The sequence below is a fragment of the Egretta garzetta genome, unplaced genomic scaffold (assembly GCF_000687185.1).
Source record: "Egretta garzetta isolate BGI_Z169 unplaced genomic scaffold, ASM68718v1 scaffold450, whole genome shotgun sequence".
NCBI lineage: Eukaryota > Metazoa > Chordata > Aves > Pelecaniformes > Ardeidae > Egretta > Egretta garzetta.
The window spans coordinates 94,488-120,285 of NW_009258303.1; the positions used below are offsets into that span (position 1 = coordinate 94,488).

At 39.2% G+C, this 25,798-nt stretch overlaps 1 protein-coding gene across 1 annotated transcript in view; it reads left to right on the forward strand.

Annotated features, from left to right (window-relative positions):
• The window catches only part of LOC104126260 (sodium leak channel non-selective protein), a gene marked incomplete at its 5' end in the record, with an annotated part of 155,188 nt that overhangs the window by 87,801 nt on the left and 41,589 nt on the right, over positions 1–25,798 (forward strand). Inside the window, 3 exons of the mRNA XM_035894172.1 lie at positions 5,225–5,361; positions 7,022–7,163; positions 21,150–21,223. Coding sequence (XP_035750065.1) covers positions 5,225–5,361; positions 7,022–7,163; positions 21,150–21,223 — 353 coding nt within the window. The remainder of the gene's footprint in view (positions 1–5,224; positions 5,362–7,021; positions 7,164–21,149; positions 21,224–25,798) is intronic.

Sequence of the window (25,798 nt, forward strand, 5' to 3'; positions counted from 1 at the left end):
CCTCTTCCATGATCAGAATTAAATGAATAGAGAACAAAACAAAAATTTAGGAAGGGTACGTCTTATCCCTTTGGCTATGGTTAACTCTGTTTTTCCTTTGGCATGTTCTCACCAAAGTGTCAATGTCTTAGAAACTCAATGACTGTGCTAAATTTGAGCTTTTGGTTTGTTCTTTGCAAGAACATTACTTCTGAGGATGTTTCTGTCTCTAAATGCAAATTGGTGATATTAAGAGATACCTTAGTTACCCTTTTGAACTGTTCAGGTGATCACGTTCATATTGCCGGACCCTGGAGCATTTCCACATTCCAGGCTGTCAGCTCCCACCGGAGTCCATAACGAGATCTCTGCATGTGCAGACACTTCTCACATCCTGCTTCTGTATGAGAGGACGTAGGCTGGAGGGCAGGCCTGACACCGCCCTGCATTCACCTGCAGATCTGAAGTGCTCTGTGGCATGTCTCTTCTGGTGAACGTAGGGAGAGACTGTGGGAAAGCAGCTTTCCTAGTCAGGTCCTGCTGCTTTGTCTCACTCCAATGCTTTAATGCTTCTGCAGCAACTCCAGTTGCTGCTATCGAAGTTGCAGTATGCACTCTAAAATCATGGAATCATAGAATGTTTTAGGTTGGAAGGGACCTTTAGAGATCCTCTAGTCCAACCCCCCTGCAGTGAGCAGGGACACCGGTAACTGGAGCAGGTTGCTCAGAGCCCCATCCAACCTGGTCTTGAATGTTTCCAGGGATGGGGCCTCCACCACCTCTCTGGGCAACCTGTGCCAGTGTTTCAACACCCTCATTGTAAAGAATTTCTTCTTTATATCCAGTCTAAACCTACCCTGCTTCAGTTTAAAACCATTACTTTCACCCTGACCATATTTGCAGTGCTTAATATCTGGGTGACTATAGTACTATAATATTTTGAGATAAAAAAAATGAAGAACCATCATTTATTGCCTTACTCTCCTCTTCAGGTTCTATAGAACACTGCGTATACTGTGTGGCTCAAGTACTGTCATATAGCATGGTTTTTTTTAATTTTTAAAATGTCAACACTTTCATGTCTGAAACACAGGTGAGAAAGCTTTAGTAGCTGGCAGAGGTGAATGGTTTGTGAATAGTCTTGTGGTCTTGTAGTCTGCTGGCCTGGTGGGACCAGTGTGGTTGCATGGGAAATGCCAGATTCCTGCCAGGAAGGCTGCTCTCTCCAGCTGGGCAGTGATTGCTTTTCTGACCATCCCAGCACAGTTGTCAGATCACAGCCAGAGCACATCTGGGTTCAAGAGCTAACCCTGCCCCTTCTTCTCACTAGTTGTTACGTGCTGACTCTTTTATTCCCCCTGCCTCTAGCCCAGTCTTCCAGTTTCACCACCATTCATGCTACTGGGTGTATTTAGGACAACCACTTACAGGTTCTCTTCAGTTTTAAGGGCCCAGATCTTAATTATACTAAAGCTGGTTTTAGCAATCACCTTTTCGTAAGGAAGCCTTGAAGTCACAAAGAAGTTTACAGCTGAAGCTGCATTAAGTAGTATGAGTGAGATCATCTGCATTAATGCCTGGGCTGTGCCATGGGAGAGGATCAGTACAGAAAAGCAGTTGCTGCTGCCGCCGCATTTACGGTGCATCCAGTTCAGAGGGTTTTGCTTCGGAAGAGATTCGGTCTCGCACTGGGCTACGTGCCCCATCACACATGGGGTTTGAAGCCACCCTAAGGACCAGTCATTGAGCCTGATCCTTACGTCAGTCTCAGTGCCTGGAGGGCATTTGTGTGTAACCGAGGTGGAGCTTGGGGTTTTGTTTCCTCCAAGAAGAATCTGTTTTGCTTACACAGCTCATAAACTAAACCAGCAAACAGCAAGTGCTGATGATTGGGGATTCACTTCAAACTGCTCCAAACCAAATGGAGACATGGCTGTAAAGCCTTTCTGGAAGACAAAAAACCCAAACCCACCAACATGCTGTCTTCACCAATAAGTCTGCATTTCTCACATCTGCCTTTTGTACTGATCTAAGACAATTATGTGAACAGATCAGGGAGAGCTTGGATTTCAGGTACCCATATCTAAACGTTTTATTCAAGCTACCAGTGGAATCCAAATTAAGATTTCCTATCATCTGCCACTCCTCACTACGTATGTACTATTTGGATAACTTCTGATCTAGGTTCAGAGCAGACAGTTGCACCATATGTCTTGTGCCGTTAAATCTGCCCCTGTAAACTCAAGCACCGTGGAAATAGTGGAAAGAGACATAAATTCAGACATATGGCTTTACAGGAACCATTCTAGAAGCCACAAGAGAATTTAGCCAGGCCAGGCTGCCAAAATGTTGGTGAACTGCTCCCAGTAGGCTCTTTGGAGCTGGAGAATGAGGGCCACGCAGAGCAAATGAGAGCAGTGCGCATTTTCTTGCCAATAGTAATAATAAGAAATAAAATTTAAAATCATAGATAAAATGTCCTGATATTTTATTTTGGGTTTAGCTGTTACTAGAAACACTCTGCACCATCATTGCCACATTTCAGCATAATCTTGTACCTTTAAAAATATGAGTGTTTGTTATGCAGTAAAGAAAGTTGAAATGTAAAGGTTTTAAGCAGCAGTACAAAATTGGATGTCTGTCATGCGGAGCAACAATTACACCCTAAGCGTGTAGAGAAGAACTTAGTGAAGCTAAATGCCTCGTGCTCCCCAATATGTAATATTATCACAGCATGAGTAATTGGAGATATTCTGTAGAACTGCTTTGACTTTAGGTTATTTTAAAGCCTATTGTGAATCATTCTCCTGTTTGGACAGGGGATATTGCTGTCCCTTCGCTTTCCTTTTGAACTATACAGTTTTCTGCTTCCAAACTCTCCCTGACCTGTTCTGCTCTGAGACTTCAGACAGCATTGCGATCTCTCGTATGCTCTCTGTTCTGTGCAGACTGACTTCTGCCAACGGGAGTTCGCAGCAGTAAGAAGAGGTTGCTCGTCCATGCCAAAATCTGCGTATTTATGCCATGAATTCTTGTTTAAAAGCAAACCAGCAGAAACTGGAATCCTTTTTTCCCTCTACAAATCACCCAAAGCTTCTGAACAGTACAATGTTGCAGAAAAGCCTTGTTAGATTATCCAGCTCATGTCCTTGTCAGTGAGGGATTTCTTTCTGCAGCACTCGGGCCTTTCAAAGGTTCTGTCTAGTTTAAATTTGAAACAATGAGGCAGTTCCCTCCAGAGACCTCTCTGACCACTTGGAGATTTCCCTGTAAGGATAGTAATTTTTATTCTCAGCCAAAGAATTCCTTTTCTTAATTTAATCCTCTCATTCCTATATTTGGGGTACTCTGTTATATTCTTGAAATCACTCATTTTCAAATATTTCTTACATAAATTTACATAATTTCCCCTCCCCTTGCTCCATTATCAGTTACAGCAGATGTAGGATAAATATTGGGCCCCTTTAGTCTTTCCTCTCCTTTTTTCTCCCTTGCCCCGGTTGGTTTATGTAGCTCTCCTCTGGTTTTCATGGCTCTGTTCTGCACTGGTTTGGCTTGTCAGCATGAGACTGATAAAATGGTATTTAGAAGTGAATGTATACCCAGGTATGGTCTCTTCAAAGCAGCACGGAGAGGAGCTGTGGACTTCTGAACCATTTTCTAAAATTATATAATGTCTAACCAACAGAGACTGGTTGTGAGCGTAGCCTTTGGCTGGTAATGTAATTGGTGCCCAAATTGGCCTTTTGATGCTGTATTGAAGTACAAGTTCTTGTTTAGTTTCTGCTCTTATTCTTGCTCTAGAATTTTTTCAGTCTGTTATTTCCTGCCCCTATTTCTAAATCTGTGTATTTCCTTGTTAGCCGTGGTATTTGCGACTCTTCACATTTTAGTATCAAGTGAATTTCATTAATGTCATAATTTCTTCCTTTTAAGGATCATTAATGAAGCAAGGACTGGATGTAATACAGATTTATGCAATATTCCCCTTCTATTCTGACTCAGTGCTTTACCATTAATCATCAGTCTTTGTTTGTAGCTCTTCAAACAGCTTTCAGTCCACATGACAACTTATATCCAACCAAATGCAAACTGGTTTTCAGTTTAAGCTGTCCTGTGGCTGGAAGTGGTGATGTTGCTGATAGCGTGACAGTGCAGCAGAGCAGTTGTTCTTCTGTAGCATGCTGTGGGAGCATGCATTTCACTAGGCAGTGCAAATGGGAGTTAAAGCTCCATTCAACTTCCTGGGCAGTTCCCCCTGGTAAAAATCTATCACTGATATCTATCCGCGGTATTCCCCGCAGGTGCTGCTGGTGAATATCTGTTTTAAAATGTAAGCTTCTAAGCCTGTGCTCACAAGCAGGTGGGAGAAAGAGAATTGAAATAATCTCAGTTAGATGTATGCTTATTGAAATAGTATGCCATACACATGCCATTTAAAATAAATGTAAAAATGAATTTCACTGATTCTTTTTGACTTGGTATTTTGTTACGATGACAGAACTGAATTGCTGCATAAGGTAATCAGAATTCAGGAATCGTATCTCCACATAATATCTTTTTTATCTTGTATCATTAGAGGTAGCCATCTCATGTCCACATGATGTATGTATCTGCCTTTTCTGTACTTAGATGTGTGATATTCCATGGAATAACTGTTTGTAGGTACCTACAAATGCAACACTGGCTGCAGCTCAGTATCAGAATTGCTGATGTAGATGGATTCTTTTGAGTCCTTTGTTATTACTTATAATACTCATCTAAATGTAATTGTCCTGTTATTTTCATGTTCTAAGAGCTGGATTTCTTTAAAATTGCTCCCTTTTAAAATGCTGTGTTCTGTTTGAATATTGAAGAGCTGTCAACATATATAGAAAGATGTGCCTAATAAGAAAAGATCACGGATGTTTATTTGCTTGATAAAGTGTTAGGGATATGTGAAGAAAACATAGAAATAAGCATATTGAATAGGACACTAGTATGCTTTGTATTTTAAAATTAAAATTATTAACAATCTTCCCATTTTATGACTTTCAATTAAAGACACGGTAATGTTAGGTATTCGTCAACTTCCAGCACAAGCAGACCAACTCCCCGAGTATCAAATTTACCCTCTGTAGTTCTTTGCTGCCATCTTCTGTTTCTTTAAATGATTGCCAGTATTATTTGGATTCTGAAAAACAAGGCTGGGATATTACAGCGCATATTTTCCCTTTCTATCATTTTTTGTTTTCCTTGTTTTCAGTTAAAACAAAGTGAAGCAAATGCAGATACAAAGGAGAAGCTGCCATTGCGTCTTCGCATCTTTGAAAAATTTCCAAACAGGCCACAAATGGTGAAAATCTCCAAGCTTCCTTCAGATTTCACAGTTCCAAAAATAAGGTATTGAATTATTTTCATTGCTAGTATGCTATAAACCTGTCTAGTGCCACATAGCGCCCAAAATACCTGTTTTGCTTGTGGATTACGCAAATAGTTCAGAAAATCAGAAGTGAAACAGAATTAACTTTAGCATCAAAAGGAGGTGACATTTTGGTTTTACCTCATATTTACTTTTGGGGAAAAAAAAAATAATCCTAGTATTCCTTATAATGTATTCATGAAAGCAACTAGATTGACCAGAACTGACGCAAGTACAATATGATTGAAAAGTGTGTTGTTGTTTCTCAGCTCCCATTTGGATTTTAGATTCTTGGCTGATATAGACAACTAGCAGTCTAATCAATTCTCATGTAGCTTTTTAATTATAAGATCAACTGGCAGCGAATCGTTAGAGGGGATAGCACAGGCCATCCAATATCAGTTAGGCTGTGATGACCTTGTCCCCTTTTTGGATTTGCATAGCTACCACTTTCCTGTAAAAGTCACCTTAACAAAGGATCAGACTCGCAGTTGGCTGCTACATCATCAGTTACAGTACAATTATTCTTGGCATGGTCCCAAAAAAGCTTACAGAAATCCAAGGGCTGCTCTACCAGAGCACATGCCGGGCAAGAGGATGGTGTGGAAGACAGCTGTCATTGTTCTGGGTCTCCTGAGGTTACATCTCTTTTGATTAGTCTCAGAAGGAAGCTAATGCAAGTGGTTTGACCTGTTTGTATCACCTTAGCTGAATGAAAGGAATTATGCTGGTCAGAAGGGTCAGGAAAAACAACTTTCCAAACCTCAAGGAAGCAGTCATAGGTATTTTGCTTTCAATACCAAAATACTGTTTGGTTATATATTGAGGGCATTCTTCTCCTTGTCTTAGTCTTTTTTGGTATTTTTTTCTAGCTGTGGTTTTCCCAGCATACTCTAGACTAATATGTGGTCATGCTAACTACTGAAACACAGACTTTAAAGTATCACTAGCAAATAATTTCTTTAAATCTGAAGCTATTGGTCTATGTAGAACTATTTCCTCAGATAAAAATTAGTTTTGACATAGTCAATTTACACTGAAAATAGGGCAACTCTACTGAACTTAATATACACCAAGATGTATGTACATTTATTGTAGACAGAAATGCTTCTACATTTTAAAGATGGCATATGTGAGGCAGAGAATTGCTGAAGCGCCTTAATGCTGGCATTCAAAGCAGTTATATGAACAGATGTTGTTTGATATCTTGAAGAAAGAAATTCTTGCAGAGATTATGTTTCCTTTGGATTATATCAGCATTTGATTTACATTGAAGTAACAACTCGCTGTTTAATGAGCTCAGAAGAGCTGAAAACTGCAAAAGGCACTTCAAATATTTAGCAATTTAACAGGTAAATAAATAAATAAATGATTTCTTATTAAAAGGAAAAAAATTATGTTCTTCGAAGCTACATGCTAGCCACCCACCTCTCAATTCAGCTATAGATTTCTTTAATAAATTAATTTAAGTTTTATCAGTTGTTTCGGCTTTCTGTCCGTTTGTATGTCAATAGCCCAGTACAACTTTTTCTTGGAATTTATCCATCTCAGCACTTACGGGTTGTGACACGTCATAAAGAAAACCAAATGTTATCTCTTCCTGGGCTTTTAATCCATCAATGTCTTCTATTTCTTCTCAAGGGAAAGTTTTATGAAGCAGTTTATTGATCGCCAGCAACAAGATACCAGCTGTTTGCTACGAAGACTTCCTTCAGCATCATCTTCCTCATGTGACCACTCTAAAAGATCAGCAATTGAAGAAAACAAATACATTGATCAAAAGGTAAATCAAATGTATAGGGCAGTATATGGCTTTCCTTGAGTATTGTGGGGAAAGGCTTCCAATTATTCAGTTTATCAAACTACATAAAAAGGAACACAAGCTAGGACAACTGAACACAGGCTAAAAGGCTGTATTTAACTGAGCCTTATACAGACATGACAGCAGATCCTCCTTTGGTTTAAATTTTCCGGTCTCCTCTGACTTCAAAATTCAGGATTTGATACATAATTTTGTTCAATGCATCCATCATATGAAGCTATTTTTTAAGTAGTCCTGCTGTTAATCACTGAGAAGCTAGTGGAAAATTAAATTTTGTGAATATCACATTGGATTTTTGCGTATCTTGATACTGTTACAATGTTGAAAGTGCACTTCACTGAAGCACGGTCTCTCTGTAATCACTGGAGATGAGTAAAAATTCAAGAATTATTCTGATTATTTAGAGGACATTAGCCTCTGTAGGCCTTGAAATAGCTAGAAAACAGATGCTGAACACATATGTTGAGACCCATTGTGTTAAAAGCTGCTAGTCTGCCAGTCAGACTGGCATGGATGGTTGGATTTGAAAAATATCAGTACTTCTTGGAATGACGATGATGATGCTGCAGCATAAGTAAATGTGTGTGACTTCTGGCACCTTGCAAAACTACAGGGTCAGAAAAAATCATATGCATCATGGAAGATACTGGTTTGCCAGATTTCTAGTGGCATCTACACTGGTATAACTTCTCGATCACTTGTAATATCGTGTAACTTACTAGTGGCATTTTAGCAGACAAAAGTACTTTCAGTATTCATAACAGGGTGCACAAATCCTGTTTGAATGTTATCATCAGGAGTTTGTAAATACATTTTAAGTCACAGAATCACAGACAAGAAAAAGAAAGAGGGTATATGTTGTAGCTACTCAGTATAACTCTGGCTTTCCTAGTATGTGGTTTGCAACTGTAACTCAGGGCATCATTCATACAGGCAGGAAGCAGAGCTGGGGCAAACAATACTCTTCTGATAATGAATGAAAAGAGACAATTTTCAAACTACTGTTAATTTTCATCCCTATTTCACTGCAAGAACCTATTCCTGTGGCCAATGTATTCTATGGCATTAGTAATCCAAAGCTGAACAGCATGGCCTGATAGGGAGGTCTGTGGTAAAATATTATTTATCAGACAAGGAAGGTCATAGGAAGAATCAAGCCTAAATGGACATCGCCTACTCTAACAAGCACAGCAGAAAAAAATTGAGAAGTTATTAAACGATTGGGGGTCAGCAGAACTGTGCCAAATATTGCTAATGATGGACCTCAGACACTGTGCCAGGGAAATCAGAGTACATTTCTACCATGTAATGAAGAGATGAACAGAGACCTTAAACTTATCCCAGCCACACAGATAAGTCCACAGTATGCAGTGCAGAGCTGTGCAATGATTCAGTAGCTCTCCTTACATGAATATAGTTTAAGTATATTAAATTGCAATCTTAATTCCTTCTGCCTGCTTTTCACAAAAGTGAATCCTTCTTGTGTTTGAAGATAGATGAATACATGGCACAGTTTATTCAATGAGATCTTGCAATCTGAGAACAGAATGCTGCATTCTTTTCAAATTTTCACTTCCCTCCAAGAGCGAATATGCATGACCTGACTTTCATTTTTGAATTGAAATAAGTGTTTGCAAATTGGTTTTGCACTATTCAACCTGCTTTAAGCACATACTTTTGGGTTCCCATGCCTCAAGGTTAGAATGAACGATGAGTAATATATCTGATAAATGTAGCTTAAAACAAGGTATTTACACATTCCTATTAAGAGGGAGAAAGCACTAGGAAGGATTTTGTGAAAGTAATTACTCTGGCTTTCTATAGTTACAGTTGCCAAGGCAACCTCACTTTTGAATGAACAAATCTTCTTAAAAATATCTTATCCTTAAGACAAGCTTGGAATGACTGGTTGCACTTAAATACAAACCTTGTATGCATACTTTACTTTTCTTTGTAAAAAAAGAAACCTGACCACACATTTTACACATTTCACATTCCCATTGCTCCTGATAGCAGTGTGGTGGCTTCAGAAACTTTTCACATCTTTTTTTGCATTGTAGTTGATGAAAAAATAGGGTGGAATCAAAAGGTGGAATTCTGCTGGCAGATTTCACTCTGTCCTTCCTTTATGGTGTCTGAACTGTGGCTAGTTCCTCCATTTTGTCCTGGACTTATATCAGTATTTCTGCATCCCACACCCACTGAAGTCATAGGAAGTACTTAGTACATACATTCCTTTATTTCCACTTCAGCACCGTTTTTTTTTTCTTTCTCTAAAAATCTGCCACTCTGTATATATGGTGTTGGTTTTATGTTCAGAATCAATCATCTGACCCATAATTTGTGATGACTGATAAAGAAAATAATTTTTTGTTCTCTTATATAACAGCTTTAGTAAGTCTTTTCAGTATAATAATTGCCCACTTCCTTGAAAAGATGTTATAAGTTGTAAAAGAGGAGTAGATTTCCATTTCATCCTTTCTTTTTTTAAGATATTTTACCTTCTCAAAATAATTTAAACATCTATTTATTCATATATTTACCATAACCATGACAACAATGGGTCTGAAATTATTTTCTTCTATGCTGAATCAAAAGAACAGCTTTGGAAAATAGATTTCTCTGCTATAATCCTTTTTTCTAGCCAAGTCTGTGAGCTCCAGAAGTTTTTCTAACTCTTCCAAATTTCTAAACTATTATCAAAGTAATAAACTAACCAAACACTAATGTAAAGAATTACTTTTAGATACCTAAATGCCCTTTACCTTCTATATACATCCCCTAAGAGTTCTCTCTCAATGCATGGGTGTGTGGGGACAGGCCGTGCCATGTTCATTCTTCTACATCCAATGCCAGCAGCACCTGGGCCATCTCAGATGCGGATGCTTGATAGGCAGCTTAGCATGATGCTTTGCTTGAGTTGTTCATGTAACTTTGTGTGCAAGACTGGGATTCTCTGGGGTTGTCTGGACTTAACACTGCTGGAAATGTAGGATGGTCATTCTTTGCTCTCTGCTTGAGGTCCTGCTGAGCAAATTTTCTTAAACCTGTTGATCTTGCCACAGACCTCCTCCACTGCATGCTGAGCTGTTCTATCCCGATGTGGTCTGCAGGCCATGAGTTGAAGAGTTCTGGGTCTAATTAGAGAAACCAGGACTGTCAGGGTTCATGAGGATACCCCTGTCATAGCAGAAAGTACCACGGAGATGCTTTCTGGTGAAAGAAGGAAGACTGCTCAGAAAAAGTGCAAGTATAAGGAGACAGTTCCATTATAAAATTAATGGGAAAAATATCTGTGGAAAGGCTTAAAAATTGAAAAGAGGGAGTTATAGTATTAATTGAACATTGTAGATGGGGAGAAGGGGAGTTTTAGAGGCGGAGAGGGAAGTGTTCTTTTATACTTCCACATTTGTATGAAATTTATTCACAGTATGCTGGGAATTTCCTCAGATATCCATTATTTCAGTAAATTCTTGCACAGGAGAACTAGATGAAATATGGAAACAGATAATTTTTGTGTGAGTGGGTGGATGAGAAGAAAGGAAGTTGGCAGAAAATAAGGACATCTCACTGTGGTGGCTGTCACAAGAGCCTGAGGGATAGTCACAGCAAGTCTTAGGGGACAAAAATACTAAACGAGCTGTAACGTTTGCAACAAATCACGTGTTCAGTAAAATACAGCCGAGTTGTCTGTAGAGCACTGGCCTTGGCTTTTTAACTTCAAGATTAAAATCAGAGGAGCGCAGAAACACCTCAGAGTGCTTTCCTGAAAGACATACAAATTTTAGCAAGCCCAGCAGAAAATTATTGTGAGGAGGACATTCCTGAGTCAGTTACTTACCTTTGGCCACACGACACAGCACATTGCTGTTAAAGTAAAATTCACAACTGATAGGCCCATGAGATGAACTTTGAAAATGCCTGTGGCTCAATGTGTACAGATACCCATGTGCACATTTACAGCAGTGGCACAGCAGGAGTGAATTGCAAAACAAAGCAAAAGAGGATTTAATATAAGCATGTATTTTATAGTTCAGATTTTGAGCATCTTCCATTTAACTTAATGAATATAAACAAGCTGGCCCTCTTATTTTTGCATTTGTAACTGGATAGTAGCAAACACATGTTCTCTTTTCTGTCCTCTTTATCATCCTGTTTCCTTTCTGTTTCTTTTCACATGGATGAGTTTTCTTTCTAGCTCTGCAAGCAGTGAAGTCAGTAGCCATTCCTTTTTCCTGTGGGAGCAAGATCCATTATGAAGGTCTAGCTCTTGTGAAATCTCGACCTCCCACACCATATGCCTCTCCCATTAATTTCCTAGTTACAGCAGAATGTACCTGTATGACAGGAGGCCATGGTCAGAAAGCAGGAGCTGATCTCGGAGGTAGCCAGAGCCATTACCATGGAGGACTATGAATGTTAAGCAGAAGACCTCGCACTGGATTCTGCATGCTTTGGGGAGTTGATGCACAGGATAGAGCACCGAGGCGATATGTTCATGATGACCTGTGTTGCCTTGCAGGTGGGCTGCTGAGCTTTGCACCCACTTTTTTATGCTATTTGGTTTCCTTCCTACTTATGATCCTGCTGATAACCATTAAAGTTACATGGGATGGAACACAAACATCAACCCAATTATAAGCCTCATCCTGGAAGGGTCTGAGTACTTCCCTGGAGATCAGCTCCCTCCGATTTATGTAGAAATCACTGTCTCTCGACACCTCGGGAAAACTTTATGATTTCATCTGTTTACAATTTCACACACAAATTCAACATACAAGATAGCCCACAACTTTTAATGCGTGTTTGGTTAACATCATAGATACTCCATTTGTGAGCTGCTGAGGCATGCTACCTGCTCCTGATAAGATGTTGTTGTTTAATCTGGCAATTTGTTCCAGCATGTCTTTTTCTGATCTGTGCGCAGCTTCTTTCATTAACTGTTCTGTTTCTTGCAAAAAGAACCACATATATTCTGAGAGTATTCTGAAAGGACTTTTCCCTGCAGAAAGTATTTGTAATTGTAAAAGCTGGAACAGCCTTTCAGCTTTTCTAAGGCACAGCTTTTAGTATTGAAAACAGAGTGTCCCAAGATAGCTTTCAGAAAATCATCAGGCATGAAGACATACTCATAAACTTCGTATTTTTTCCTTCTTAGAAAACAACAAAGGCTGGAATATTTATTCATAAATTGTCATTTCCAGAATTTCTACTTCTTATTGTAATAAACTTATGTCCCAAGTTAATCAACCTCTTCTGAACCTTACTCTGGGCATTCTATTGTGCAAAGCAGAATATTGGCACAAAAAGTATGATAGCAGTCTGTTGTGCTCCTGATTATTCTTTTCCCTAAGTAATTTGAAAGAATAATTTTATCACATTAATTTTGAGTATAGCAGAACCTAATAAAGTGTAATTGCACATGAATTCCAAGTAGAAAAGTTTATTTATTTTAAACACTAATAATACTACATTTTTTTCTAAAGTAATTCTTGCAGAACTTTGTGCATAAGTATCAACAGAAATCATTCAAACTTTATCTTCCTTTATTGAGTGTCTGAGTAGAACTCTGTCCTACACAATTTCAGTTTCCGTTTACCACTTGTTAATTAAACACAACCAAGTGCTTCAGTCTTGCCTGTGTATGTCATTTACAGGATATTGCCAAAATCTATCTAGCTATAACATTCAGAAAAGTCCTTAAAACAATCTACTTGCCGGAATGAAAATGGCTTATGAATCCAGTGTTTTCTTGCTCATTACAGTCTTGACTTTAAAGATTTTTGTCCCATGTCTGTTCTCATCAGATCTTTCTAATGAAGTTAATATATGTAAATGCAACGGTATATTTCAGGTTTTCTGAAAATTAATTAGGAGGCTTCTTTGTCTATTTGGCATTTTTTAAAGATTTTTTATCTTTTCAGATAAATTGGATATGTAACAATGTCCCTATGTCCCTGTGTCTAAATAATCATTTTCTAGAAAAAGACACTTTCTCATTATTTTCCCACATACACATTTCAGCTGGTAATGTTTAACTTTTGTGACCATGTTTGCCTTCAGAGCAGAGAACTGCAATTGTAACGAGGCTGTTCTTGTTATGGTCTGTCTCTGGCTTCTGATGATTTTAAAGTGCTTTGTCACTCTTGCCTCTACATAGGATGTTTAAAATTCTGCCTGGAAAAGACCAATTTTTAATTACATTCTGAGAGAAAACAGGCTGGGGACTGGATACTTTGCCATTTTCAAAGTGCTGTAATTCAGCACTTCTTTCTGACATTAGCTTTCTACTTCATCAGTTTTGTGCTAAAAGATTTCAAGGGTTTGATACAAAGGCTGTGAAGATGCATTAAAATGCAAGGGGCTGATCATACTCTTCCTGTTTCTTCAATCAAACAAAATTCAGACATGGCAAAATTTGTAGGGCTGCTGTATTTTAACAGAAGAGAGCATGCATTAGTTTGGAGTGAAGGGACAGGCAATGAGGGGCTGGGTCACAGGAAAGCCCTTCTATTTGAGACTTGTACTCTCCCTTTCCCTGCTCCTACCAAGGAATCCAGATCTCCTTCAGCAAGCCCGTCAGTCTCCCTCACTCATTCATGGGACTCATCACAAGAACTGATTAAATATAGTTGTGATCGCTTTGTTCTAGTGAAGGGAATTATATGCATGTGCTTATACAACCAGGAGTAATGTTCTTTCTTGTTCCCCCAACCCAAGTTACCTCCCACTTGGAAATCCCAGTCCATATCAGCCTTCTTCCATTCCCAGTCCAGCCCAGGCTGGCAGTCCCTTCTTCCCTAGAGCCTTAAGATCCCCAGATGAAGGTGTAGAGTGGAGCCTTCTCCTCCATCGCCGTGCACTCAGCAGAATGTCTTACAACTGCACATCAGCTTGGCCAGGAGTCCTCACTTCCACCCTACTGTTGGCTTCCATAAGTAATCTACCCAGCCCTCTTTACTAGCTTTCCCAAGGTCTCCCTGGCTCCTGCATCGAGTAAAGATAGGAAACAAAAGAAAACAAACATATCCAAGGTTGCACTTGCCAAAATTATCGGAGGGCTGGAGCACCTTTCTTATGAGGACAGGATGAGAGAGTTGGGGTTGTTTAGCCTGGAGAAGAGAAGAATCTGGGAAGACTGTATTGCAGCCTTTCAGTACTTAAAGGGGGCTTGTAAGAAAGATGGGGACAAACATTTTAGTAGGGCCTGTTGCAACAGGACAAGGGGTAAGGGTTTTAAACTAAAGGAGGGTAGATTCAGGCTAGATACAAGGAAGTAATTTTTTACTATGAGGGTGGTAAGAGACTGGAACAGGTTCCCCAGAGAGGCTGGAGATGCCCCATCCCTGGAAACATTCAAGGTCAGGTTGGATGGGGCTCTGAGCAACGTGACCTAGTTGAAGATGTCCCTGCTCATTGCAGGGAGGTTGGACTAGATGACTTTTAAAGTCCCTTCCAACCCAAACTATTCCACGATTCTTTGAAAAACCTACCCTTTAAACCACTGAAAGTAAAAAACTCAGATATGCCAAAGGGAAAAACCCAACCATAGTATGACAAGACATAGAAGAGAGGGATTCTTCTCCCTCCCTGGAGCTGTTCCGCCATGTGTCTGAGATGGACTATTATCATCCCCTTTAAGTCTTTGGGGGTTTTATGAGTATGCTAATATTAACCTGTCTGCATTCTCAGACTTAATTGAAAAAGGTTCTTGGTTATGAAAGGACATGTAGATTTTCCAGACCAGTAGTCAGCTAATTAGAAGAACATGGCTTTCCTAAAGAGATAGGCAGCAATCAAGGGCTACAAAAGGAATTAAGGCTATTTCAGGTCAATGACTCCCAAGAGTTAAGGAGATTATGCCCACTTCTCATTCTAGACATCTGATCAAAAGGGACAGCCTTTAACTCCTTGTGGCACTTCTCTAATGCTAGACCACTTCCTTGGCTGCTTAGTGAGCCTGTTTCTTATACAGGACAACCTTGCCAAGGGCCTGTCAAAGTCCAAATGAAAATAGTTAGTTCTACTTTGCGAGAGGGAAATGGATTAGGTGATCTCTGGAGATCCTTTGTAATTGCATCCTTTACGATTCTGTAGGCATTAAGCAAAGTTTTCAAAAGAGCTTAAGAAATTCCCCACTGATTTCTATAGGATTTAGTCACATAACCTGCTTAAATTCCTTTGAACATTTTGTTAGGTACCTATCAACAACTTGCAGTCTGTCCTTCCATCACTTTTCATAGTTTTGTCACGTTCATTTTGGTAGACTCCGATCTCTTCAAGCCAAAGATGCATAGGCAGAATCTTGTTGAACAAATAGTAATATATGCATTTGAGAGGCTACACAGCAAATTCCTGTGGGCCAAAAATATCCCATAATTAATGGAATGCTCAAGCTTTGAACAGATTTTGCCCAAATATTTTCTTGCTGTTTCTTAAAAATCACTCTGATATATTGCTTATTGTACCGACTCTTCATGTTTTCCCAAGAAGCGGTACATGTTTAAATACCAATATAATACCTAACAATATGTTCATTCTGCAAGTCCACATAAACCATCAATTGGCGTCCAACAAATTCCAAACTGAAACAGAAGCTCTGGATGATTTTTTTTTTCCTTGCTTGGAATTTCTGGCATGGTACAGAAGACAATTCCCATATGGTCCTGCAGTTGCCTATAAAAGATTGCTATTAACAGCACTAAGCTAAAATTCCTAATTTTCATATGACTCTTAAGAAATGCCTTAGAAAAATACATTGCATGCACTTTTTTTTCCCTACTGTCAACCAAACATTTCTGTCATTTCTATCTCATTATTTCCTTATGACTCTGTCTCACCTTATGTTGGACAACACCCACCAATGCTTGTCTCTTCTGCCAACTCCGCAGTGGTCTGATACAAAAATAATACACTACAGTTTTCACCTGTTGATAGCATACAATCTGTCAAATTCAGGATGAAAACAATTGCTTTATGCAGTGCTTGCTGGGGTTTGTGCACCCCAAACATGTCACTAGGAAAATACATCAAAACCTTGAAAATGAATAGCATTTCTCAAAACTTAAAACCACTGAGCCATATCTGAGCTGCTATAAATTGGCATAGATCCCCTGAAGTCAGCAGCACTGTGCCAATACACCTAGGCTGTAGGACTGATCTGTAGTCATTAGCTGTCATCTAGCAAAGGTACCATCCTGTGTTGCTTTGCTTTTAATCTTATACCAAGGATTTTCTTTTTCCAGGATAGAAAGCCTGGATTTTTTAAATATACTACTAAATAAATATAATTTGAAATGTCTGCAGTACCTTTTCAAAGCAGCGGGTGGCACTTGCAGAGCAACAATGTTCTGTGATTTAGCTGCTTCTTACAACATTTACAGTGGGTTATTGCTTTGTCCATGTCGTTTTGGACAAATGGGATTTCATAGGATGTAGCATTCAGATCACCTTCACACCGACTGGCCTGAGTCCTTTTGCCTGCCTGAAGTCTGTCCTGCCAACAGCGGCAGTGAAAGGGGCCAGCGCTTGCGGAAGATGCGCTACCTGCGGATCTAATTCTGTGTCTGTGGGCACAGCTGTGTAGAAAAACTGAAAGGGATGTGGGAACCGAGACATGAGCTTTATTCATGGTTTCGTAGGAGCACATGCTTTCCATCTAAAACCTTTTCATCCCGGAAATATTATCGGTAATTTGCTGACCTGTCACAGGCATTCCTTACAGATTAAGGTAACCTGCAGGAGTTCTTTAAAGTGTGTGTTGTTGAAAACATATTTAACAGTGCTCAGATGCTGTTAGGTGATTTCAGGACAGTGTCTTAGGCTAAAAAATAATGCTTTACAGCAGAAAGCTATATGGCACTATTATTTCTGCGCTGACTGTACTTATAGGCTGCATAAAAAATAAATAAATAACGGCTAATAAAGATACACTGAGGGTGTCCTCACAGTACATCACAATCTGTAATAAAAAACCCAGCAGGCTAAACAGATATACCTTAAAATAACCTCATTAAAGTATATTGTACTTATTTAATTCCACATCATCTGATTGAGTAATGTCTTTTGTACATTGACACTGCTAATAATTTCCTCTGCAACATTCAAGAACTCGGCAGGTATCACAAGTTTTAATTGCCAGCCTCCTTCCACACCAGCATGCGGCATCTAGACATTATTAAACAAAATACTGATCATCACCCCTATTTTCTGTTTGTACAGTTCCATTGCATTTGCCTGGTGTGCTATGCAAATTTGGAAAATTAAATAGGAAGCAGCTTGGTTTATTTGTCCAATACAGAAATAAGGACACATATTTTAAAAATCTATAGTAATGTTTGATTTTCTTCAGCACCCATATGTATGTTGCTGTTTGACTGACTGCTGACTCCTTTAAATATGAGAAATGGATCAATCATGCATATCTAAAAATATTATCTTGTTTTGCTTGTATTTTAAATTTAAGATAAATTCACCGGGGTTCTGCTGAAGCAAGGACTCCTAAGTCCTAAAGAGCAATGAGGACCATCATCTTCAAAAGCCATAATCCTTGGACATGCCTGGGTTGTATTATCAGTTCCATTTTGGACTACTGAGATCCCAAGGTACCAAAGTATAGGATCTTGCATATGCTCATGTATTCCTGGATTAAAGAACTGGATGCCTGGCTCTAATCTAAATTCTGTCACAGTGCAGAGGCAGACAGGATGGCAACAAACCTTCAAAACTTCACCTAAGCCTCAGTCCACTGGGTATGCTTAGACCATGGTCAGTGCCCAAGGACGTCCTGCTTCAGGTGCAAGTTTCACAGCCAGTCATAGAATCATAGAATGTTTTGGGTTGGAAGGGACCCCTAGAGGTCATCTAGCCCAACCGCCCCGCAGGAGCAGGGACACCGCTAACTAGATCAGGCTGCTCAGAGCCCCGTCCAACCTGGCCTTGAATGTTTCCAGGAATGGGGCCTCCACCACCTCTCTGGGTCCTTCTGAAAAAAAAGCACAGGAAAAGTAAATGCACTTTTTGCACAAATAACCTGGTGCAACACCCTGTGTTCTGGTCCCTTTCCCCTTTCCTGTGACTTCTTAGGCATTTATTTGTTTAAGCATCACTGAATAAAATTCATTAACAGCTTTGGGAGCAGGAACTAGAACCCAGTCTTTTCTCTCCCATCTCAGTGGCTCCAGACATGAGGTCCTTCCACTGCTTTACTTGGACTCTCTGGCTTTGTGGATGTTGTACCTGCGGCTGTGCGGTGGCCAAAGACCAGAGTGCAGCGCTGTCCTTGCAAATCTCCAGCAGACAACTAGGGTGTTCACTGAAGGCATCAAAGACAGGGATTCAAACCATTTCCAGCTGAGGCGTGCAAGGGATTTAGCAGTATGCTTTTATGCAAAACATAGGCCACTGCCTCCAACTTTGTGAGTCTTGCTACCCAGAGGGAGGATTCAGCAGTCCCTGGTAGACGTATGTGCCAGATATAAGTAGCCCTTGGCTTAGACCTGCTAGCAGCTTTTCTTGAGATGTTCTTCTTCCTTGCTGGCACTAGATGGTTTAACACTGGCTTGGGGAAGCACTAAATGTATCTGTATGAGCACCAAGCCTCCTTGTAAAGTCTTTGAAAAGAAGTCGACTCCTTGCTCCCATTTTCCCAGGGCATGTTCCCTTGTTGACAACTTGGGTGAATTTCCCTGCGTGGGCCATGCGTTTAATGCCAAGCTGTTTTGACATCTGTTTTAAACACCTAATAGAAGTGGACTGTGCCATGTAGGGAGCTGTAGACAATTTCAGGAAAAGTTATTTGCCCCAGCTTCTTTCTGACATCAGATGAGCAAAAACTGGAAATTTAAAAGGAAATTAATGCTTTCTGTGTTGGAAAACTTTTTGATTTCTAAGATGTTAACAAGCAAAGAATTGTTATTAGAAATAAATGGACATAACACATTAGTAGGCAGCACACTTTTTTTTTCCCCCTGATGTTTGTTGTAATTGTAGTTATTCTAAAGCAATTATTTATAACAGGAAAAAACAACTGAAACAAAACCCCTGTTTTTCTACCTTCATTATTCCTGTAATTTTGTGGTTTGGAGGTTTCTTTCCGCAATCCTGATAAGGGGAAAAACCAGTTATCTGGGAATCCAGTTACTAATCACTGATACTAGAAGAAAAAAGATGTGAAAGAGTTGCCACTGCTTTCGCCATTGTCAGTTATATCTAAATCCATAATAAGGTACTATGCTGATAAATCCACTAAACCTGTGCTGAGGTACTGCAAATGAGTTAAAACCTACACAAATATGTTACAATATGTGGAATATTTACAGCTACACAATATTTAATATAATGGTATGTCTCATACTGTGGTTTTCAGTTTATTTTGATGTTAAGCATATCTAGGCAAGGGAACAATTTTTTGTTTTATATTCAGATATTCAACACCTCTGTTACTATTTTTTTTAATCTTACCTGGAATTCCAATACCTTATTTTCCAAACTACATTCTGAAGTGTTGCATACTTTATTTCAGTTTTCAAGTTGCAGGTTTTTTAAGGAACTCTCAGAATCTCAAAACAGTGGTGTTTTCAAATCATCTATGTTCTTACTTCCACAGGCTGTACAGAGATGGGTTAGGACCTGAGAAAGGTTAAAGGGGCCACACTTGAAAAAGCATGTGTTAGGAAAGAGATTGTACGTGGCTCTTACAGGTGTGGCTTAAAAAGCAATAGCCATTTTATTAAGGACAGCCAGTATAATTAACAAGTTGTAAGGCATTTTCTAGGCTTCTATTTTTCTCCAAAGTAAGACATGTTACTGTGAATCACAGTCTGAGTCTTGAGAGAAGTTCTAGCAAAACTGTTTGTCGAGTGACTGTGGACTTGAGGTAGTGTTTTAGAAATCTATTACTTATGTCCTTAGGTCAGACACAGATCAATTAAACAAATCCAGTATTTATAGTAAATAGTTTTAAAGAAATGTGCTTAAAGATTGCATTTCAGGTTGATCAAAAACAGGGCACACATTGATGGGAGCTGCCAAATCTCTCAACCATTTGCTTCAAGATAATGATCTCCAGTTGACTGAGTTGTCTTACAAGGTGCCAGAGGCTTTCTGTTCATCACAGGTGCAATTCCTCAGCTAAATTCTTCAGCTGTGATTTGTTTCTCAATTTGCCATGTTTGTTACTACTTGCTTAGGAATTAAGGGCTTGGTTTTTTCTTGTATCCCAGCCCTTTCGTTTAATGTCAGGACGTCCTGTTCACAAGAATATGCCTAAAGCACTGTTATGCTTATGTCATGACCAAAGGCAAACACAGGCACATTTTGCTCCCTACATTTTTTGCTCTCAGGTTAAAAAGGAAAAAAATGGTAGTGAAGCTGGCAAGGGCAAGAACAGGTGGGCAGGCCTCGTTTCAGGAGAAACAGGAGACCTGCTTTCATCTCACCTAAATCTAGGCACTGAAATGAGACATCTAAACTTTGTTAGTTGGTTCTTGTGTATAGTTGAGACATCTCCAGAGTATGATGCAGCCTAGTCAAAATCCAAAGTGGAGGAGGAGTAGCAAGGATCCAGATGAAGGTGTGACTTGGCCAACCAGAGCAGAAATTTGTAATAAAATGAATAATATTAGTGCTAGTCAACAAAACTATCTGCTTCTTTGCACACACAACTAGCTAAGGGTTGGGCTAGGGAGGCCGAAAGCTGCAGGTAAGGCTAGAATCTGACACATTCCTCAAGGAATTTGCTGTGTGTGACCATTTTGATCTTTTCCACCACTCTTCCTGGAAAAGGACACCTGTGCCACAGACTGTGAAAAACAGCTTTATGACAGAGAACATTACGTGTTTAATTTTACATACATTCGGCATCATAATGTTTCATTGGTCTGTCAGATACACATGCTATATTGCACAGCAATTAAAAAGTACACTGTCTTTTTCTCAATTTTATAGCTCCGTAAATCTGTTTTCAGCATCAGAGCAAGAAACCTTCTGGAAAAAGAGACAGCAATCAATAAAATTCTAAGGTAAGAATCAGCAGTGATTTTATATTCTTTTCACTGTCATCTGATTTCTCATAATCTTGTTTTTCATGAATGTTACTGTATGTATAATTTTTATGATAGTGTATCCTTTTGTAGTACATCTATTGCCTTCATTATCAAAGATGAATTGCTCTTTTCTTTGGATATACTATATGCTTGAACAGCAACAAGAGACAGATTGTTCTTCTTCGGCATGTATTTAAATTGTGTGTCATGTGGAAAGATTTTTCAGCTCTTTTCACATCTTCCTTCTAAATTAACCAAAAAATGTCTCTTCATAAGCAGTGTTATTTTGCCTAAAGAATTCCATCCTAGTTCTTGCATATATATGCACGTAAACATTCACAGGGGTTGTACGCTAGAAAGCATAGACACAGCTAATCTTATTCCAAGTAGGAAATGTACAGTGAAGAAGACTTCAGGACTGTGACTTCTGTTGAAGGATTTCCTGAATGTTTTAATAACAGTCACTGATTTCGGTACTCCGTATCACGTAAGTACTCAGCACCGTAAGTAAATAACGCACACCTAAGTCTCCAAGATCCATGTCTGAAGAGATCACGTGGGTAACACCATGCTGCAGTGTTTCGTGCCACTATTGGTTTTACATTAAGATTACTGTCATTGATACAAGGTGCAGTAGCAATGCCAACAATTTATAGATCATTATTTTTTATATTTACAATCTTACCAAAGCAGGTGCATCTCCAGAATATTGTGAATGACTGGTCCCAGGTAAATAAGCAATGTAAACAGATATAATTGATCTGAGAAGTACAGCTGTGGAATTAGGTTAAGTATGGCAGTGTTTTATGAGGAGCACTGCACTAGGAATTCAGTGTGATTTCTGAATTGTGAAGTTCCTTGAAAAGTGCCTAGTAATTGCATGCCATTGGAGAAATGTTACAGCTCTTTAGTTCTTTTTAATACTCTAAGAATACAGCACAGAGAGAACTGTAGAAATTAACATGCAACTTTATCTGTCTTTAAACCCATGGTAATGAAAACATGAACAATTACTAATTCAAATGAATGCTCTTTGTCAAAATATTATTGAGAAAAATAAGTACAAGACCATAAGTATTCCATTTTAACAAAACCTGGGGCTCTATTTGTAAGCATTTCTTTCAGTTAAATTAATGTAACTTGATTTTACAGGCATTACTGTTATGGATAGATAAATACAAGTCTCTTTGTCCTAATCAAAAACCTCTGAAAAATATGGTTTTAGTTACAGGCTCCATGGCAGTGTTTCAGTAAAACATGTCTTATTAAATTCTATGTTATATTACAACTGTGAAATGTTATTGACACCTCTAGGGTTACACAAATGTCAATCTGTTTGGCATGTTTCTTATACTATACCAGAGAGGAAACATGTAGACAAAAGAGAATACTCTACTGGTTTATATTTTAAACACTTTAAAAACCTGTCACATCTGTAGAGGCTACACCCTTTCTTATGCAGAAGAAAATATGAAGTCTTGCAATTCAGAATTCTGGTGAATTCTTCCATTAGCACAGGACCTTCTCCTTTTCAGAATTGTGAAGCAGAGTGGGAGGAGAATGCGAGCAAACCATTGTTTGGACTTCACTAATTTCTCAGAGGTACCAGGACAGAACCAGAAATCAGTTCTTCCAATTTCAATCCTGTTGACTCTCACCTGGTCCTTCAGAGCACAGCTTCTGCCAAAGTTTTGTATCTTGAAGGACTTCTCATCAATTCACCTTTGAATTCCTCTGAAGAAAAATTTCAGAGGCAGAAAAAGAAAGTTTTAATCTATTGATCTATCACTTAATTAATCTAGTAATTTAATATACATTTATACACATCCATGTATATCTGTTTATACATCTACTTCCTGTGTCATCATTGATGAGTGATCACTCCTGCCAGTGTCAGAGCACAGAGAGGCTTAACTCTTCACATAAATCTGTTCTGAAGTGGGGACTTCACCCTTCTGAGGAAAATGAGATAAAAGTGAGTTACAGACAGTTAGAACAACTATTTCAAAACATGATCACATTTAGTAGTGCCCCTGAATTAAAAACAGCTCCATTTCTTTCTGAAAATGATGATGCATTTCCCTCAGCAGCAATAATCACAGCTTCTAGCAAATTTCATTACTCCTGCATATCTTCAGTGTTTCCCACTTCTGTCTCGCTCTCTCTTGCCGTGGGCACTGCTTTTCATCTTAAAAGCAAGTTTTGTGCCTGTGGTTCTTCTGACCCTCATTCCTTGTTGGATCATTATCTAAGAATGGGTGTCTAGTTCTTTATTAATCCCACTGGTTTTCTGAAGTAGAGAGGGCAGATAAGGCCCAGTCTAAATGTTACGTATAAACCAGTGCATTCTCTCCAGTGATGAGGATAAATTGTAAACAGCACAGAATGGTGGAGAAACTGAGAAAATTGAAAGTAGTCTCACATACTCCAAAATATAATCAAAGTATCAGTAGTGCAGAATCTGATTCTGTTCTCTATTAAACCATGCTTCACAGAATCACAGAATGGTTGAGGTTGGAAGGGAGGTCATCTGGTCCAACCCCCCTGCTCAAGTAAGGCCACCCCAAGCTGTTTGCCCAGGACCATGTCTAGACGGCTTTTGAATATCCCCCAAGATGGAGACTCCACAACTTCTATAGGTAACCTGTGCCAGTGCTCAATCACCCTCACATAAGGATTTATGCCCTTATTTTATAAAATACAAGGAATAACTTAAAAGTTCTCTGATCTGTTGCTAAGAAAATCAAACTCACCAAAATCACAAAAATTCATTTTATTATAAATTATATATTGTGACAGTTTGGGAAACTAGCACTTTTTAAATGGGCAGGGTTTTATTTGTTTTTCATTACAGCTGATGCTATAGTCAAACTGTAAACTGATGCTAGGGGTACACAATACGATTTTCACTGTTCTAGTCAAGATTTGTCTGCTGCATTTACTGGACCTGAGGGAATAATGTAGCTCATGCTTGAATGGAAGTTTCAGTTTCATAAACAGCTAATTGAGTGAAGCACATTTATCTTATGTTTGAAACTGAGACTGCCATGAGTGCATCTTGGAAGAAAAAAAAATTGCTTTAATTAATTATCCAGTTCTAGTAACTTGCTAATATGCTAGAAGATAATTCAGACTGTGTTCATGCAAGTATTTCAACAAAATACAGTGGGGTTTTTCTGAATATTAGAATGAGCCAGAAATGAGATTCTCTGTGCTTCTAGAAAAGTTATAAAGTTAATCTGTGAATAAATTATCTCTGGACACTAATATAGTAGTATAATACACCACCTCTCATAAAAGAATGAGCAGAAATCTTCATTAGTTTGTTTATCACAGGAACATAGATGTTTTGGTTGGAAGGGAACTTTGTAGGCCATGTTATCCAACTGCCCACTTGAAGTAGGACTATTGCTAATGCTGGATCAGATGAGCTTTGCATCTTCCACATGCTCCCGTTCCAGCACTGCATTACCCTGCCATTGAGAGAGGCTTTTCCTGCTGTCCAGTCTGAACCCTCCATGCCACAGTTTCTGGCCATTGCTCACTGCTCTGTCATCTCACAGTAACAAGAGTTCAGCTTCATGCTTTAAATTCCTCTTCACAAAACGAAACAAACCCAGCTCTTTCAAGTCTCCCTGGAGGTCATGTGTTGTTGGCCACTGACCTCATGTACCTGCTCCTGTGTTTCAGCATCCCTCCTGGAGTACCCAGAACTGTGCCCCAAGTGCAGCCTCTCCAGCTCTGAGTAGAGGAGGGATAATAACTCTTACTGATGGCAGGAGCACCTTCATCCAGTTATCACCCAGGTAACTCCATCCCATCTAGATCCAGTGCACAGTGTAACTCCCAGATCCTTTTCCACAGCTTGCATGGATGCATGGAGCTATTCTGTACTCGGTGTGAAACTTTGCACATTTCCTTGTCTGACTTCATGAAGCTTTTGCTGATTCAGTCCTCAAGTTTATCAGGGTCCTTCTGGTTTAATGTTCTACCATTTAGTATGTCAAACACTGCTCTTTGCTTGTCCGCATAGCCGGTTGTTTCATCATAGAAGGCATACCCTTAGAATCCTTTATTAGCAATTTGCCTCTATTAAGTAACTGACTTGCGTTAGTCAGTTCTAAATCACTTACAAGTTTCTCTGTATATAATTTCTGTTTTCTCTCTTAAGAGTATGATTTCTTTCTTCATAACTGCGAGGCTTTGATACCATGCATTTCTCAGAACAAATGTTCCAGTTAAGCTCAGATGATGACTCTTGTCATCAGGAGCAAAATCCAGACTTAGTCACCACGTTCTTAAATCTCCACAAGCGTACAACATCATTGGATTTCACCTGCCTCCTGCAAAGAGAAACAGAAAGGAATACTGGAATGTACATATCTATTGGTAAGAAGTAGCTCTGTTTTATGGGGTTTGTGCCAAGTGACCACCATGTTACAAATCACTGTAAAGTTTTGTTGTGAAGCAGAGTTAGTCAGCTGTGGAGTCTCCAGCACTGCCAGGGTGGAGAAGGAAGTTAGACCAACATCAGCCCAGAATAGTATAGAT